The 19,822-nt window shown below is 40.4% G+C and overlaps 1 protein-coding gene across 2 annotated transcripts in view; it reads right to left on the reverse strand.

Moving 5' to 3' along the window:
• The window catches only part of FOXO3 (forkhead box O3), a 167,292-nt gene that overhangs the window by 22,181 nt on the left and 125,289 nt on the right, over window positions 1–19,822 (reverse strand). For both annotated transcript variants that reach the window (XM_069077096.1, XM_069077097.1), the window contains exon 2: window positions 7,850–9,285. In XM_069077096.1, the coding sequence (XP_068933197.1) occupies window positions 7,885–9,285 (1,401 nt within the window). In that variant the 3' untranslated portion in view covers window positions 7,850–7,884. The remainder of the gene's footprint in view (window positions 1–7,849; window positions 9,286–19,822) is intronic.

The following is a 19,822-nucleotide window of genomic DNA, read 5'->3' on the forward strand; positions in this document are numbered from 1 at the left end:
GCATGTACGGCGTAAGAGAGAGCCAACTGGATCCCTGAAGATCTGGGCTCAGATTCTGATTCAGACACTTACTTCTGGTGCAACCCTGGGCAAATTATTTAGTCAGTCTTGAGTTTCAGTTTCTTTATCTGTGGTCGAACATAATAACATCGACCTCATAAGGGTGTTGTGAGGATCAAATGAAACAACATTTGTAAAGATAATGTGGTACCTAGTAAAAAAATAAAATAAAAATAAAAATACTACCTATTTTTGTCTCTGCAACTTCATGATCACTATAGTGCCTGGCACATTAAAAGTGGTTAATATATGCTTTTTGATTAATTTCTTGAAGTATTTTTGCAAACCTGAAAGCACCATATCAGGTGTTCAGAACTTCTTTTGGGTCCTGGACCCTTTGGCAATCTGGTGAAGTTTATGGACTTCTCATAATGTTTTTAAATGTATAAAATACAGAATATTATTACAGCTAAGTGGTGCAATGGATAGAGAGCACTGAGCCTGGAGTCAGGAAGACCTGAGTTCAAATCCGACCTCAGACACTTCCTAGCTGTATAACCCTGGCCAAGTCACTTAACTCTGTTTGCCTCAGTTTCTTCATCTGTAAAATGAGTTGGAGAAAGAAATGATAAACCACTCCAGTATTTTTGTGAAGAAAACTCTCAAATGGGGTGAGACTGAAACAACTGAACAATTCACAAAAATTCCCAATTGGGTCAGACTGCCTCACTGGTGCTCTGTTCTTGGCTTACTAGCTGTATGACCCTGGACAGCTGACTGTACCACTGGATGTCTTTGTTAACTTATCTTTAAAAATAGGAATGATACTACCTACTTCATATTCATAGGGTTGTTTTGAGGAAAGTTATTTGAAAATCTTAAAGAAGTGGAGAGAGAGAGAGGGAGGGAGGGAGGGAGAGAAAGAATGCCCATGCACTGTGAGCATCTTCTCAGGTCCTACTGCTTGGCATTTTTATGTTTCTACCTTAGTACTGCAAATATTATCATTGCTTAGATCTGTTCTGCAGGTCTGATTCTATTACTCACCTTATTTTAGTGGCAGTCCAGGATGGAATTGAGTCTGGTACTCTATGGCTGGGCAACTCATTTAACCTGACTGGGCCTCAGTTTCCTCATTTAGAAAACAAGGAGAGTTGGACAACATGACCTCTGAGGTATCTCGTCCAGTCCTAAATCTATAATCCTGACCAGGAACAAGAAAACAAGTGTGTTCTGTCCTGCAGGGGATCACTGAAGCAGACAAACTCTGGCAGGAATAAACAGATGGTGGATATGGAAATAGAGGCAGGAAGGCCAATTCCGGGGTCCATTGGGAAGAAAGAAAAGAGTTGACAGGCAGATGACCTCATAGCTCCTCAAGCCCCCTTGCCCCACTCCCCACTTCTGCGACCACTGTGGCAACAGGATCTACTTTCTTGGCATCTGGAGTTAGGACTGTGATGCCCCAAAAGAAACACTTTTTTTTTGGCCTTTTTTTGGAGGGCAGTTGGGGTTGAGTAACTTGCTCAAGGTTACACGGCTAGGTGTGTGTGTGTGTGTGTGTGTGTGTGTGTGTGTGTGTGTGTGTGTGCGTGTGCGTGAAGTGTCTGAGGTCAGATCCAAACCCAGGTCCTCCTGACTCCGGGGCAAGCGCTTTACTCACTGTGCCACCTAGCCGCCCCAAGAGACGAACTCATCTTACAGAGTGAAAGTTTCCATGGGAAACCTAGCATGGCACAATACTTTTTTCAGGCCTTTACATTTTAAAGGATAAGTGACTTTATGTATGTGGGTGCTACAGAATGAAGCTCTATCACAGTGTCCTAAGACAGTATAGGACAGGGGAAAGTGTGCTAGTTTTGGACTCAGGAACCCAAGTTCAAATATACTTTCTAGCTGTGAGAACTTGGACAAATAGCTTAATCTCTCTAAGCTTCTATTCCCTTATCTGGAAAATGACAGGGTCACTTAGATGGCTTTCTATGGTCCTTTCCAGGTCTAAATCTGAGATCCAATGATAGTTTAAGGAGTAGCTGTGACCAAATAAATTACCCAGCAGTCAACACTAGTAATGAGCTTCTCTGGATTTAGCCATAGTGGGTCTTCTGAGAGCCATACAATCCGTCACTGGGTCTGTATTTGAAGTTCTTCTATTTTGGTAGAAGCCAAGCCAGAACCTTTGAAAGATCAAGGTCACCTCCAGGCTACAGGAAGCCCTAACCCTTCTTAATTTAATGTCTTCCCTCTATTAATTATTTCCTGTTTATCTTGTACGTAGCTTATTTGCACATATTTCTTTGCTTGTTATTTCTCCACCATTACATTGTAAGCTCCTTGAGGGCAGGAACTGTCTTTTGCCTCTTTATATCATCAGGGCTAACAGTGCCTGGTACATAGTTGGTGCTTAATAAATGTTTACTGATTGACCAATTAATAGAGAAAATAAAGTACTAGAAGACTTTAGTGAATGCATATCAAATTCATTAGTAGTTAAATTGATTTGTAAGGGTTGGCCTGGGGGCATCACATATAAAGGCTTTTTTATTTTCTTGCTTTTTGGAAGGGCAATTGGGGTTAAGTGACTTGCCCAAGGTCACATGACTAGTAAGTGTTAAGTGTCTGAGGGGATTTCACTCAGGTCCCCCAGATTCCAGGGCCGGTGCTCTATTCACAGCACCACAAAGCCGCCCCAAGGCTTTTTCTACAAAGAAAAAAACCCCCTCAGTTTTAAGGAGCCCACTTATAAACAAAGTACTGGAACACAATCTATCTCAAATGTAAACTCTAGCCTAGAAAGCAATTCTGAGCATAGAGCTAATGTTTATGGCCAGTCTTAATTAGATCACCCAAGCCATAGTAGAAAACTACCCCAAACTGTATTTATAAGGACCATGAATTTCATGGAATAGAATTGAGAAAATGCACCCCGCCCCCCCCAGCCAAAATGGGAGACTACAGGTGTGGAATAATACATTTACTGTCAGAACTACTTGGTTGATTAGGTTTGTTAAACAGTTTAGTTTTTTTTTTCCCTTTCTTTTTTTAAAAAATTCTTTGTTACAAAGGATGGCTTGATGGGTTGGGAAAGCGAGGAAGACATTCAGAAACAAAGATAATTTTTAAAAAATCTAATGCAGGAAAGTTATATACACAAATAAACGTGGTAACAAGGGAGGTGAAGTTGACAAGAGTTCTAGATTTGTCTCCAGAGGACCTGGATTTGAATTCTTTCTTGACACTTGCTACCTTGTTAAGGTGAGCACTAGGGTACATGGCGAGCTGAGAGAAGTGTATGTATATATAGCATATCAGGAAATTATGTTGATAGAAAAATCTAAAAGCATCAATAATATTTTTTAAAAGCAGCATGAGAAATTTGAGGTCAATTTCCTGTAGTTTTGAATGCTAAAATTAGTTTATACTTTGTCTGGTAAGCAATTGGAGAACCCCTTTTTTCAAGGCCCAACTCACAGGCCACCTCTTCCATGAAGCCTCTCCCTAAAATCCCCTCCTCTACACTCAGGCAAAAGCAATGTTTTTCACCTCTAATTTCTCATAGCACTAGCAGGACCTTTCCTCTGAAGTTCACACCACACTCTTCTCAATTCAACATGATCAAATCAGGAGGTCAGCAGGACTATTTGGGGCAGCAGACAAGTGAGCCTGTTCATAGGATCATTTAGATTCAGAGCTAAAAGGGCCATTTACAGATAAAGTAAATGAAGCCTTAAGTGTTTCAATGATGTACCCAAGGTCACACAAGTAGCAAGGGGCAGAGACAAAAATTCTGGGTGCTAGATAAAGAATGTACATGCATGTATATATTAAATGAAAGGCAGTGTAATGTAAAGGAAGCAAGTCTCTGAGGAAGACATCAGGCATTTAGAGCTAGAAAGGGCTTTAGAGGCTGAGTTCAGTCCCCTCATTATATGAGAATAGTGATTCGCTCCCTGCCACACAGCTAATAAGGCAAGTCCTGAGGCAGGATTTGAACTCAAGGTCTTCTTGTCTCCAAAGTACAGAATTCTCCGATAGACCACTTCACTCACTGCATGTCCAATGCCCTCATTTTACAGATGAGAAAACTGAGGCTCAGGAAGGTTAAGCCAATTTGCTTCAGGTAGTATGTAGCAGGGCTGGGATTAAACCTAGGTCCTCTAATACCAAATATCTTTTCTACTGAACCCCAATATTTACAGGTAGCAAAGGAGTCATCTCATGAGGTATGCACAGCCCTACAGCCATAAGTTGTAGGCACAGGGGTTGTTCTGGAGAAATCTTTTCTTCATAAAGGAAAAATGGGTTCTATTACCCAGGCCATATTTCTTTTGGTCTACGATGGTTTTAGGGAAGGCTTCCCTAAAGAGAGAAACAGGTGAGGGGAGGAGATGGATAAACCATTGGGTATTTACTGTTTACTTATAATGTGCTCAGCGATGAGAATCCTTTCAGGGACATTCTACCCTTGTAATTTCCTAGGTAGGTCTAAATAATGGATATTAGACAAAGAGCATTGGATCTTCCTCCTTATTTTAGATTTTTAAGATTAAATGATTTTCTCTTTTAACCAAAGGAACATGCTCCAAGCCACTGGAAATAAAGTTTGAGTCTTTGGTTTTTTGTTTTTTTTCCTGGGGGGTGGGGGTGGGGAGAGGTTTGGGTGTTGAGGGGAGACAACTACTGAGGGCCCAGGTTGTATCACCTCCCCAAGATGATTTACCATGCAAAAAATGAATTCTGTTTCCAAACCTTTTAGGTGGCCTGTCACTATTGATACTTTTGTGGGCCACAAAATTTAAAACAATGGAGGGATGTTTCTTCCCCTTAGAAAGTTCTCACTTGTGTGCACGTGCATACTTTTTCAATCAGACCAAACTAAAAAAAACAACAACAACAACAACAAAAAACAAATAAATAAATTATTTTGATTCAAAGGGGTCTCAGATGGGCTGTCTGGATGACCTCAGGTAACTAACCAGGTTTCTCATCTGAAAAATGAGGGCTGGGTGATTTTCAAGACTCTTAACAGCTGGAAACACCAGTCGAGAAAAATCAATATATTTTCTTGCATATTTATTCTCTGAAATTATTCTTTTAAAAGGCTCAAAAGCAGCATTCCTACCCAAAGATTAAACTTTTCTATCTTTGACACATTCGTCTCGGCTTTGTAACTTAAGCCAAAGTATTTAATTTAGTCTTCCAGAGCTAAATATGTAAACTTCTGAAGTCAATGTCCCATCATGCCGATGTGGGCTCCAGGCATTAACAGGCTGGCAGGGAAGGAAGGGCTGTCACCCTAATTAGTAGCTTCCATTACAGCCTTCTTACCATCTCAAAGGCCATTAAATCACTGAAAACAGATGTCTGAATTACATTAGGGTCTTGCCAGTGCTTGGGAATGTTGAAAAGTTTTAGAATTATCACACTCCTGACATTCCCAGACCACCTATCCTCTGGGGTCAGTTTGTCTCTAAGAGACCCCTGAAATCTTTGGCTACGGCTCATTGCTGTTTTTATTGTTTACTCATTTTTGTTGCTCCCCATTTGGGGTTTCCTTGACAAAGATACTGGAATGGTTGGCCATTTCCTTCTCTAGATCATTTTACAGACAAGGAAAATGAGGCAAGCAGTGTAAAGTGACTTGTCCAGGGTCACACTGCTAGTGTCTTAGGCCGCATTTGAACTCATGTCTCTCTGCCTCCAAGCCCAGAGTTCTATCCACTGTGCCACCTGGCTGCCCCTTGGCTATAGCAGGGTCAGTCAAATAAGGGTAAGCTGTTATGGCTTTTAATTTTCAGGCAGTGGTAGGCACACGGGAATGAATGAAGACCTGGATTCAAATCCTAACCTTGTTGCTACTTATAATCTGTATAACCTCAGGCAAATAAATCTGTTTCTGTTGGCCTCAGTTTCCTCATCTATAAAACAAAGGGGTTGGGGGCTAGGTGTCCTCGGAAGTCTAGTACAGTTCCTGGTACAAAGTAGGTATTTAACCAGTGTTTATTGACTGTCCCCATAGCTCTAGTTCAACGATTAGGTAACCTCTGAGTTCCTTCCCAATCTGACACCTATGATCATTTTTCTTTTCCAATTTGTACCTTTCTGCTGAGCCCAGACCTTTCTCCGTATAAATGTAAAAGTTAGACAAACTTCCAAACAAAGTCCGGCTACCACCCTGACATTTGGTGGAAAGTCTTCCTTTATTGTTTTGCCTTCTAGATAAAATCCCAAAGTATTGCAATGGCTCAAAACGTTTGGGAAGTCTTGAGACTAGTCTCCATTCTGTGGCTAAGTCATTCGCCACAGCCTTATCTTTCCAGTCTCTCCTTCCCTAGCTCTTAGATCCAGCTAAATCAGTCTTCCCTAGATCCCTTAAACACAACACTCCAAATCCCAACTCATCCATTTTCAACCACTATAGTATTATCTCCATGAGAAAGTAAACTGCCCTGAGGGCAGAACACATAGTATGTTCTAAATAAATGCTTGTGCACTGAGTGATTGACTAGAGTGCACCTCCTCTGAATTCTCTTCCTTTAAAATGTAATTCAGGAACCATCTTCCGCACCCAGCCTTTCCAAACCTGCCCACTCCCTCCCCCCAAATGCTCCAAAAATGGCAGTTAATAATTTTTATAGATTTGTTAAAATTTCACTAAGACTTTTGGGACATCCTTAAGAGTTATTAAAACAACTAAGATTTTTGAGACACCCTGTATTTGTATTTATTTGCTTTATATTTATGCTATCTATCTGTGTGTGTGTGTATAGTCTGTACATGCACAGTGTATACAGAAGATACATATCTCCTCAGAACATAATCTCCTTGAGGGAAGAGAATATTTTCTCTTTTTTTATCTCAGTGACTAGCACATAATAAACACTTAATGAATATCTGTTGATTGATTATTTGTTCCCTAACATGGGGGAGGGAGGGGAACTAAATAATAACAACTTCAATTTACAGAGGTCTACCAAGGGCTTCACTTGCAAATAAACTTTTTTAAAAAACTGGTATGAGTGTAAATCTTAAAAAAAATAAATTAACATGACTGTGGAAAAATAACCCATTAGATTTTGCTTCTGGGATTGTCCCTACAGTTACAGCTTAAAGAAAATGTTTTATAGCTAAATTTAGAAGTGTTAGAAACACACATTTAAAGATAAAAGAAAGGAGGCAGCTAGGTGGGGCAGTGAATAGAGCACTGGCCCTGGAGTCAGGAGGACCTCAGTTCAAATTTGACCTCAGACACATATCACAAAAACTAGCTGTGTGACCTTGGGCAAGTCACTTAACCCCAATTGCCCTCCAAAAAGTAAAAAAAGAGAGAGAGAAAGAGAGAGAGAGAGAGAGAGAGAGAGAGAGAGAGAGAGAGAGAGAGAGAAAAGAAAAAAAAAAAGATAAGGTAAACCTGCTGGTACAGGCCTCATTCACTGAAACTACAAGTGGATCAGAGAGTAGAGAGAAGGTCTGTTACTGACAGCAGGGACCTTGAGTATGGAGTGTCGGGGCAATTAAGGTCCCAAAGCTATCATCTCCACCTTGGAAATCTTTGCAGGGCAGGAGGGCCAGGAAGACGGTAGGTAGCATATCAGTAGCAACCAGCCTGGAGACTTATCAGGTGAGGCTTTGAGCAGATAGCAGTTTCCTATTTGCAGACCTCCCGTGTTAAAGTTTTACTTGGCTTGGCATTAAATTACCAGATTTTTATGAAAATCCCTGAGAACTCACTTCCTAATGTGTTGTAAAAACCAAAGTAATGGGAAACAGATGAAAATCCCCCCCACCCCCTTTCCCAGATCTATCCACCCTCCTTTTAAAATTTCATCACAGCTACAGGGGCACTGACCTGCTTTGCCCATTCCCCCTTTCCTCAAAGGTCCTTCAGCCTGGCACCCAACTCTGAGATGAGGCCTGCTTAGCACCAGTGAAGTTCCCCACATTCAGACTGACAACGTTTTGAGCAGAGATGAGGGAATCAAAGTTAAAATCCAACCCATCGGCATCCATAAGTTCACTGCGAATGATGGATTCCATGTCACATTCCAAGCTCCCATTAAAAATATCCAGGTCCAAATCACTTGGGAATTTTTCATGGCCCATGACGGGAAGGTTCACACTAGTGGAATACAAAGAGGACCCTGAGAGTGAGTCAGAGAGGGTTTGCATAGAATGGCTGACGGGTGACTGTTGCTGGTGTTTGGCTGACCCTAGGCTGTTGGTGTCACTCAAGCCCATGCTGTTGACGGTGTTAGACAAGGCACGGTTACCACCAAGAGGACTCTGGTTTTGGTGCTGCTGGTGGAGTAGATTCTGATTGACCAAACTTCCCTGGTTGGACTGAGCAGCAAAGGACATCATTGGGTCATTGCGGAGCATCACGTTCCTCCGTGAATTCTGAGCAGACACAGCTGTACTGGCCTGAGACATCAGTGGATCCGACTGGGACATCATGACGTCACTATGGCTCAGCGAGTCAGACGTCAGCAGGTCCTGGAGTGACTGGTTGCTGTAGTGCGACATGGAAGAGAAGGTGGCCGGCTTATTCTCTTGGATGGTCTGCATGGGAGACTGGCGTAGAGAGTTCAGAGAAGAGGGGCCAAACACAGCATTGTTCAAGCTGCCTGATGGAGAACCCAGTCCGGAGCCCTTGGCGGTGTATGGGAAGCTGGAACTCCTCTGCATGAGTCCTGATGATGACGACTGCTGGGAGGACGGGAGCGAGATATTGTCCAAGAGGTCGTCCATGAGGTTGTCCGTCAGGCCGTCATTTAAGTTCATTGTGCCCGCCATATCAGTCAGCCGCGGAAGTTCCACGGTGCACGGTTTGCTGACTGATGGGGACATGCTTGATGAGTTGCTATACAGCATGGGGGAAAGCGGTGGGTCATCATCCTGGACATCATCAAGCTCAGCGGTTGCCAAGATGGGCGACAAGCGTCCGCTTATGGTGCTGGCGTTGGAGTTGGTTCGGGAGCGGAAGTCTGTCCACGCATCCAGCTCGTCGCTGCTCCGGGAGGTGGGGCTGCCCGGCCACTTGGACACCTGGGAGGGACTGTCTTCCGTGGCTTCCTGGGAAGCCTGGAGGGAAGCCTTTTTCTTAGCTGCCCGTCCCCTGCTCTTAGTGTATTTGTTGCTGTTGTCCATGGAGACAGCTCTTCGCCGAGGGGCCTTTCCACTTTTGCCACCATCGGGATTGATCATCCACCAAGAACTTTTCCCGGTTCCTTCATTTTGTACCCTTTTGAATCGACTGTGTAGGGACAAGTTGTGACGGATGGAGTTCTGTAAGAAGGAGAAAAAAAAATCCACAAATTTTAGAAGTATTTTACTGCCATCTGAAAAGCCCACATCTATTTAAAGTCTAATAAAAACTAAGCACAACGGAATCAAATTAAATGTTACACATGGATAGAGTGAATTTGCCCCTTGCATGGTATATGCATCTTTTATTTCTAGCCGTTAGGATTGTAAGACAGCCCTGTTATAGCCTGTGGTTCCATTCCCTACATCCTCTCCTGCCAAAGATAGGCTCATATCTCTACCTGCGACATTACTCCTAACCCTATGACAAGTGACAGAAGGATTTTCTTCAGTACTGAAAGGTGGGAGGTAGAAGAATGAATTCCACCCCCCCCAACCTACTCTTATCTTCCTCCTACTCCTCACTCTACCACAAAAAATATAAATCATAGCATCTGCCATGAAATAATCCACTCCATCTGGTAGATAAATACACCTGACAAGAATGACCTAGATTCTAGTCCCAGCTCCCTCACTGACTAACCCCCTGTGACCATGGGCAAGTCATTTAATCAGCCTGAACTCCAGTTTCCCCATCTTCATTACAGCCATTATAATATCTGCCCCATCCCTCCCTGACAGTGATGATGTAAGGATAATGCAGGATAATATATGTAAAGGCCTTTTGGCTCTTCAGAAGCAAGGCTCAAAATGAATTCAAGGCGTTATCACTTTTGTTATTACTGAGCTCACTGGATGGATCCAGTGGGTGATGGCGTACGCCCCAGCATGGACAGATCCTAATTTGCAAACTGCTTCACAGGAAGCCTAAGAGAAATAGAGGGGGAGAGAAAGGCTGGCATTCTCTCCATCAGGTCTTTGAGGCCAGCTGAATTAATCCAACCTAAAGATGAAATAGCTCTCTTGGCGCTCTATATTAAAAGAACAAATTTTAAAGTTATCCGAGTTTTAGAAAATTGGCAATCACCAACTGTATTTATGTAGATGATACAAATCCATGTGTTCCACCAGAATGTCTTTAAAAAACAGAGAGTCAACAGGATTTTACTATAAGCAAACAACTCCAAACATTTGAAGCTTGTGCTCTCATGGAAGACAGGGCTGCTGTGCTGATGGGGCAACAACCAAGAGTCACGAAGCCAGTACCTCTGGCATTTATACAACTGCCATAAAGAAGTGTCTGAGATAAGAATATAGGTGACATGTGTGATGAATGGCTGAACAATGAAGTCAAGTTGGCCTGGGAGATTATATTCTACTGCCTTTTATTCTTACCGCTCTGAAAAGAATGTTTGCTAATGGTTTGAGAAAAAACATAAACAACAACAAAAAAAAACCCCAAAAGTTTCCTATCAAAGAAACTAGGAACACCCCCTCCAAAAAACTTCCCAAACAAAAACAGATTGGGAGACAAAGTTAACCAGATACTTTATGGAAAGGTCTTGGGCCTTGTTAGGAGACAATGTGGGCTAAGGATATTCTCTAGGTCCAATAGACTCAGCTGGGAAGGTCGCCACCACCAAGACCTAAGCCAGCTTTTCTCTGCATTAAAGCGCTTTAGAGCTGTTCAGTCTTCTCCATCTCTTTAACATTTAACGGGACAGGAGTTTAAGAGGACACCTACAATCGAAACCAAATGTGAACCAATAAGGAACAGTCAGGCTTGTTTTCCTTTAAGGAAGTCTAGCTGTACCTTGTGGCTCCCTGCGGTGTTTGATGTGGGTGTTTCTTCCATTCTTCTTACCTATGAGACACTCCTCTTACTACAGACCCTTCATTGAGGATGCCCTCAATGTGCTGGAGGTCTTTTTCCATGCATGCCTTCTTCCATTTGGTGAGCAACACTAAAAGGGATTTTTTTTTTTTTGGTTTTGTTTTGGGATAGAGTAGGGAAGGAGAGAATGTATCTTCAAGTTTTGCTAAATCCAAACTAACTATGAAAAGGGTGGGGGGGGGGGTGTACCTTGAAGAATTTTCCCGATGTTAATAATAATCTTTTACCTTACATGCACCCATTTATGAGAGGCAGCTTGGGGGCCTCAGAATCAGGAATATGGGTTTAAGGCCTACCTTTGGCACACTCCCTATGTGTAGTATATAGAATGCCAAGCCTGGAGTCAGAAAGTCTCATTTTCCCAAGTTCAAATCTGGCCTCAGATACTTACTAGCTATGTAACCCTGGGCAAATCACTTCACCCTGTTTGCCTCAGTTTCCTCATCTGTAATATGAGTTAGAGAAGGAAGTGGCAAAACCACTCCAGTATCTTTGCCAAGAAAACCCTAAATGGGGTCATGAAGAGTTGGACATGACTGCAATATGACTGAACAACTTTGGCACATAGTGGCTGATTCTGGCCAAGTTACTTCTGGTGCCCTGTGGAACTCTGTAAGACTGTACATTGCAGAGCAGGTGACAATCTGTGTTCATTGAGGAACTTTTCTCACCAGGAGTTCCCTAGGCTGATTAAAAAAAAAAACAACTACCAAAATACAGGTCTCTCTCTCCTATCCCCATACATAAGTGAATATACTTATCAAAGAGAATAATCCTTTGAGTTTGCATTTGGATATATAGCAAAAGAAGTGGTTTTTCATCTAAGTTATTATCCAGAGGGGGTGTGATACAAGGATTAGAATATTTCTGTCGAGAAATGAAGACTTTTAAATTGCTTCTTTATATCTTACTTCCTGAGAGTAAGTTTTAAAAAATAAGTAGAAGTAAATCATGCTTTGTGCCATCTGATTTCATTTCTACAAAATGGCCAGGGGATTAATGCTACTGTACTGGATGCTGGGAAACAAATTTATTGCTCTTAAAAAAAAAAAAGCAACAAATTTTTAAAAAGAGGTTGTCTCGGGGCAGCTAGATGTCACAGCGAATAGAGTGCTGGCCCTGGAGTCTGGAGGACCTGAGTTCAAATCCAGCCTCAGACACTTAACACTTACTAGCCGTGTGACCTCAGGCAAGTGACTTAACCCCATTTGCCCTTCCTTCCCTCCTCCAAAAAAAAAAAAAAAAAGAGGTTGTCTTTTAAAAGAGTTGCTTTGAAAAGGTAAGCATCTGGTTTCTACCTTCCTTCTCCTATGCCACATGACTGTCCTAAGAGTCTTACCTCTAGGAATAGTGGTCATTATAATACACTAAAGAAGAGAGTCCATTATTGATTGTACTCAACAATTTTGATTCCAAAATGAAATCTAATTTATTAAATAGGTGATTTATTTCTGCATCCCAATTCTGCAAGACTCATTTTGGAGGTTATTAGTGACAGAATACACTCCCCGAGGCATCTCATTAAATTACCTAATAAGACTCAGACAGGTTTTTCCTGTAACATCAGTAAAACACAAGAGACACACACACACACAAACATACTCTACTGCTACCCCCCATCCCCACACACCGACATGTGAATAGATTTCCAGATATACAGACCTTCCATTGTCACATCTCACACTCTACATGATGGAACATTTGTAAAATATCTAGAGTTGTAATCCTGGCTGCTTTAAAAACTACCTCTTTTTCTACCATCATCTTGAAAAATGCCAAGATTAGCAGCTGTGATGTGTCCTTTTTGCAGTTGTCATGTCTTGTTACCTGAGTTTAAGTCCTGCTTCAGACATTTACTAGCTGTGTGATCTAGGCAAGCCACTTAACTGCTTGTCTCAGTTTACTCATCAGTAAAATGGGGGAAATAAGACTATCACAGCATCTCTCAAAATTGTGATAAAATGTGAGATACATGTGAATTGCTTTGCAAACCTTAAAGTGTTCGATAAATGTTAGTCACTGTTACTATTATTGTTGTTCTTACTAATTTTCCTACTAAAACTTGGGAAGAAAAGCTTAGAATCACAGAACTTCAGATCTGGAACAGACTTCAGATGATATCTAGCTGAACCTGTACCTGACCAACAATACCCACTATAAACTCCCCCAAAGCAGTTATCCAAGCATCCTAAAAAAACCCAAGGAGGAGGAACCCACCACCACTAATGATGGTTCATTTGTCTTTTGGAAGAGTTATGGTTACCAACTTCTCTACTTCTCCCTTAATTTTTTTCTTCTCTAGGCTAAATATCCCCAGTTCTTTTTATTGATCATTGTGTATCCCCTGGTCTCCAGGCCCCTCCTCACCACCTTGGTTATTTTATCCTGGAAACACTCCAACTTTTCTTCATTCTTCCTAAAAGGAGGTGCACAGAATGGAGTTCTGTACTGTACATATGATCTGACCTGAATCAAGTAAAATGGAGATGATCACTTCCTTCTGAAGACTATTATCTCTCTTATGATGCTACTAGTATTTTTTTTTTTTTGGTCTGCCAACTTTCAAGTCCACCAACCCCATTTCCCCCTATCAAGCTACATATATCATGTACCTTATACCGATGAAGTTGACTGTGTGAACCAAATGTACAACTTTAAATTTATTCCCACTGGATTTCATCTTGCAGAATGCTCCAAATCACTAGTAAGAGAAATGCAATAAGTCTCAAATTTTCATACCTAGCAAAATGGCAAAAATAACAAGGTGGGAATAGTTAATATTAGAGGGGTTATAGAAAGGCACATTAATGTTCTACTGGGGATGCTCTGAGTTAGTCCTACCATTCTTAAAAGTAATTTGGAATTATGCAAATAAAGTAGTTAGAATGTCCACATCCTTTGATGCAGATATTCCACTTTTAGGTATATAACCCCGGAAGGTCAGTGATATAAAGGAATGCCCCTACATACACCAAAATATTTACAGAAGCACTTTTGTAGTAGCAAAGAACTAGAAACAAAGATGCCTATCCATTGGGAAATGGCTAAACAAGGTTTAGTACATGAACATAATGGAATAATATTAGGCTCTAAGAAACAAGGAAGATGATGTATACAGAGAAGCATGGAAAGATTTATATGAACTGATAAAAAGTGAACAAGGCAGAACCAAGGAAACAACAGAACATTGTCAATAATGTAAATGGAAAGAACAACAGCAACGAAGTGATTAAGATGTGGGAGAAACTATGGATGTGGAACTCTACAGATAACATTGGACTTTCTCAGCATGTTAGTTTTGATGAACTATTTTTTTTCCTTTTTAAAACAGATTTTATTATAAGAGAATGATTCTCTTGAAGGGGTGGAGGGAATAAGGGGAAAAGGAACAAACCTTTACTAAGTACCATGCAAAGTTCTAGGAAATGGGGCAGGTAGGTGGTGCAGTGAATAGAGCACCAGCCCTGGAGTCAGGAGGATCTGAGTTCAAATCTGGCCTTAGACACTTAACACTTACAAAACCAAAACAAAATTCTGGGTAATGTAGGTGATATAACCTAGTCTATTTAGTTAACACCTTTTTGGATCCCAATTCTGTTTTCCCATGTTCCACTTCGCAGCTTTTGCACTATTGTCAAAATTTGATAAACAATGTCTTTGTGAGACTTCATCTATGACACTGAAAAAACTTTTAATAGCACAGGGTCAAGTATCAATCCCTGAAGTATCCCATTAGAGACTTTCCTCCAGGATGACAGACACCAAACCATTAGCAACTCCTCTTTGGATCTGGTCATTGCCCTCATTCCAAATCTATTAACCATCCTTGTCAAATGCTTTGTTGAAATCTAATCATATGATACCTATGGCATTCCTCTGACCTAGCAGGCTAATTACCCTGCCAAAAAGGTAATGAAGTTAGACTGGCAGGACTTGCTTTTGATGAAACCATGTTGGCTTTTCCAGATCACTGCTTTCCTTTCTGAATGCTCACCATTCATCTCTTTAATAATGTGTTCTAGAATTTTCCTAGGAGTAGAAGTCAAGACAAGTGTGAAGACCACACCTTTACCTTCTTTCAAAAATGGGGACATTTGCCCTTGTCCAATCAACAAGCATTTTTAAAGTAAATATTATATGTTAGGCACTTTTCTATGTGCTAGGGACACTGTAACAGAAAAAAAGACCTCATTTAGCTTACATTCTATTAGACAGGAAACAATATACAAACATGTATCTATATGTACACACACACACACACACTTGTTCTAATCACTTTTCAGTTGTGTCTGACTCTTCATGAACCCATTTGGGGTTTTCTTGGCAGAGATAACTGGAGGTGGGGGGGTTTACAGTTTCTTTCTTCAGCTCATTTTTTTAATTCGATTTTTAATTTATTAATTTGTTTGTTTCCTTTTAGTTTACAGGATTCAATTCCACAATTCCTTGAATTTCACATTTTGTCCCCCTCCTTCCCCTCCCCCCCATGGCGTCTTATAATCAAGTATAGGATCTGTAAATACTTTCACATTATACAATGGTCAGGTTATAAGGATGGATTATACCAGCTGGAATGAAAAATGGTAAAGAGGACATAAAATCAAACAAGAGAACGAAAAAGATCAGGTATTTTGCTTCCACCTGGATATAAATTTAGTTCTTTCTAGTTCTTTCTCTGGATGCACATTTTTCTCTCCATCATGCGTCTTTTGGGATTGACTTATATCCCTGCATTGTTGAGAAGAGTCCAGTCTATCAAAGTTGGTCATCACACATACGTTGTGTCTGTAATTGTGTACAAATTCCTCCTGGTTCTACTCTTCTCACTCAGCATCAGTTCTTTTAAGCCTCTCCAGGTAAATATGAAGACCGCCTGCTCCCCGTTTCTTATAGCGCAATAATATTCCATAACATGCATAAACCACAACTCGTTCAGCCATTCCCCAATTGATGGACACCCCCTTAATTTCCAATTCTTTGCCACAACAAAAAGAGCTGCTATAAACATTTTTGTACATATGGGTTTTTCTCCCATTTCTATGATCTCTTTGGGATATAACCCTAGGAGTGGTATTGCTGGATCAAAGGGTATGAAAGTATTTATAGCCCTGTGGGCATAGTTCCAGATTGCTTTCCAGAAAAGCTGGATCAGTTCACAACTCCACCAACAATGCATTAGTGTTCCAGTTTGCCCACATCCTCTCCAGCATTTGTCATTTTCCTGTTTTGTCATCTTAGCCAATCTAACTGGTGAGATGTGGTAAATCAGAGTTGTTTTGATTTGCATTTCTCTAATCAATAGTGAATTAGAGCATTTCTTCATGTGCTTATAGATAGCTTTAATTTCTTTCTCTGAAAACTGCCTGTTCATATCCTTTGACCATTTATCAATTGGGGAATGACTTGTATTCTTATAAATTTGACTCAGTTCTCTGTATATTTTAGAGATGAGTCCTTTGTCAGAGACATAGGTTGTAAAGATTCTTTCCCAATTTCCCACCTCCCTCCTAATCTTGGTTACATTGGCTTTATTTGTACAGAAACTTTTGAATTTCATGTAGTCAAAATTATCCATTTTACATTTTATAATGTTCTCTAATTCCTGTTTCGTCATAAAGTCATTCCCTCTCCACAAGTCTGATAGGTAAACTATTCCTTGTTTTAGCAGACTGCTTACAGTATCAACCTTTATACCTAGATCATGAACCCATTTAGACTTGATTTTGGAATATGGTGTTAGATAATGGTCTATGTCCAGTTTCTGCCATACTATATTCCAGTTTTGCCAGCAGTTTTTGTCAAATAGTGAGTTCTTATCCCAAAAACCAGAGTTTGGGGGTTTATCAAACAATACATTACTGTAGTCGTTGACTTCTGAATCTCGTGTGCCTCATTTATTCCATTGATCCACTCCTCTATTCCTAAGCCAGTACCAAGTAGTTTTGATGACTGCTGCTTTATAGTACAGATTGAAATCTGGTAAAGCTAGTCCACCTTCCCTAGCATTTTTTTTCATTAATTCCCTTGATATTCTGGACCGTTTATTCTTCCAGATGAATTTTGTTACTATTTTTTCTAACTCTATAAAGTAGTTTTTTGGTAAATTAATTGGTATGGCACTAAATATATAATTTAATTTAGGTAAAATTGTCATTTTTATTATATTAGCTAGACCCAGCCATGAGCAATTGATATTTTTCCAATTAGTTAGATCTGACTTTATTTGTGTGAAAAGTGTTTTGTAGTTATGATCATACAGGTCCTGGGTTTGTTTTGGCAGGTAGATTCCCAAATATTTTATAATGTCTACAGTAACTTTAAATGGGATTTCTCTTTCTACTTCTTGCTGTTGAGTTTCATTGGAAATATACAGGAATGCCGAGGATTTATGTGGGTTTATTTTATATCCTGCAACTTTGCCAAATTTATTTATTGTCTCAAGCAGTTTTTTACTTGATTCTCTAGGATTCTCTAAGTATATCATCATATCATCTGCGAAGAGTGATAGCTTGGTCTCTTCTTTGCCTAACTTGATTCCTTTGATTTCTTTTTCTTCTCTAATTGCTACTACTAACATTTCTAGTACCAGATTGAATAAGAGGGGTGATAGTGGACACTGATCTTATGGTCTTCAGCTCATTTTACAGATAAGGAAACTGAAGCAAAGAGGGTTAAGTGACTTGCCCAGGGTAACACAGATAGTAAGTGTCTGAGACCAGATATGAACTCAGGGAGATGAGTCTTACTGACTCCAGGCCTAACTTACATGTGTGTGTGTATGTATGCTTACATACATATTTAGAAATATATTCACATATACATACATACAAAAAGTACAAGATAATTTTTTTAGGGGGAGGAATTAGAAATTGAAAGAAAAGTCTTATGTGGGGGGTGTTGCTTGAGCCTAGACCTGAGGAAAACCAATTTTTCATCTAATCTAATCCCCTGCCTTCTATGAAATGAGGAAGTTGAGGCTTAGAAAGGGTAAAAGACTCACTAAGTTCACACTGACTACACATGGTAGATCCAGGATAGATATTTTACTTACTGCCTTTGCATTCTTAGAAACTAGCCCAGAGCCTGGCACATAGTGGGTGCTAAACCCCAGTCTTCTAATTCAAAACTCAGCACTCTTTCGAGGATATTATTTTATATCTGTTGCCAAATGACTAGCCTGGCTAAGTTTGGAGAGGCTTATCCCAGAATTTTAGCTACCAGATTCTTAACAAGTCACCCAACAGAAAGAACCCTTCTGGGAAGGGTATAGGATACAAATGTACTGTCTTTCTATGCTTTGGAAAAGAATGCATGACATCACGCTCTCCCCCCCTCCCCCCCCCCCAATAACAGCAGGTAGATAGAGCCCTGGACTTAAAAGTTGGGATGACCTGAATTCAAATGCTGCCTCAGATACTTATACTCACTAGCTGTGTGACCCTGGGCAAGTCACTTAACCTTTTTCTTCCTCTATTTCCTCAACTATAAATTGGGGATAATAATAGCACCCACCTGCCAGGGTTATATAGAGTTTTGTAAACTTTAACCATGCTATATAAATGCTGACTATGAGACTTCACTGAGTAACGCTAAATCTGAAGAGAAGAGGAAGGTATGTATTCTTGTGCCCTCTTTTGATGCTGTTGTTCTAATATTATTTTTATGAATGAACTCAAAGGGAAGTTATCTCTATGGCAGCCCAGAACCCACTAGCATTAATTAGTAAAAGAACTGGTAAATTTGTGTCCTGGATTATTGCACTTGGGGGCAATAATAGCACAACCTCACCTAGCACTGCGCTCTGTCAAGGGGGCAGTGGAATTAAGGAATGAACAGTCCCCATTCACAAAGGCTACATTACGTGAACCACAGGCCAGAGTTTTCCTAGCTCAGCACTGTGAGAAGGAATTAACATAAAAATGACTGTACTTAACCAGAACCTGATCATTGTTTTCTAGGACATACTGAAAATAATTTTCTACCTGCAATACAGGTTATTGACTCTGTGTTCCCCATCAATCCCTAAGTGAAGGCAGATGGTCTAGAAATATCTAAAGCAACCCTGTACAAGCTACCAAACCTCCTCTATGGACCTCCTCATCTGTCATTTGGAGGGGGTGGGAGGTATTGGAGTGGATGACCTCTGCAGTCCTTTAAATCTATGATCCACAGTGAATAAGCACCGGCCCTGGAGTCAGGAGGACCTGAGTTCAAATCTGGCCCTCAGGCACTTAATACAAAACTAGCTGTGTGACCTTGAGCAAGTCACTTAACCCCAACTGCCCTCCAAAAAGCAAAATAATTAAATAAACATCTATGATCCAAAAAATACTAGACCCTGATGAAAAGATATTAACTCAAATACATTTTGCACTTTAGCAAAGTACTTTGTATGTATTATCTCATTTCATCCCTACAACAAACCTGCTATCATTATCCACATTTTAAAGATGGTGAAAGAAGAAAAAAAATGAAGCTGGGAAACATTAATTGACTTGTCCAGGATCATACAGTTATTAAGTGTTTAAAGAAGGATTTCAACTGTCTTCCTATTAATTTGAAGTCTAGCATTCTACCCACTGCACTACCCCAGCCACTTCAGATAGATGGTAGAGAAATCATAAAATGGTTAATCCACATTGTGTATTAAAACTGAAAATCTGTACTGGCTCTCCCTCCCTCCTTCTCCAACTAGAATCTATCTCTCAATCTCCACATAGACATACATATTATTTGTTACTTAAGGTCCTGTAATAAATTGGAGCTAAAGAAATTTTGAGTTGA

This window comes from Petaurus breviceps, unplaced genomic scaffold, assembly GCF_028583685.1.
Source record: "Petaurus breviceps papuanus isolate PSGF00001 unplaced genomic scaffold, PetGlider_PUasm1.0 90977, whole genome shotgun sequence".
Lineage (NCBI taxonomy): Eukaryota > Metazoa > Chordata > Mammalia > Diprotodontia > Petauridae > Petaurus > Petaurus breviceps.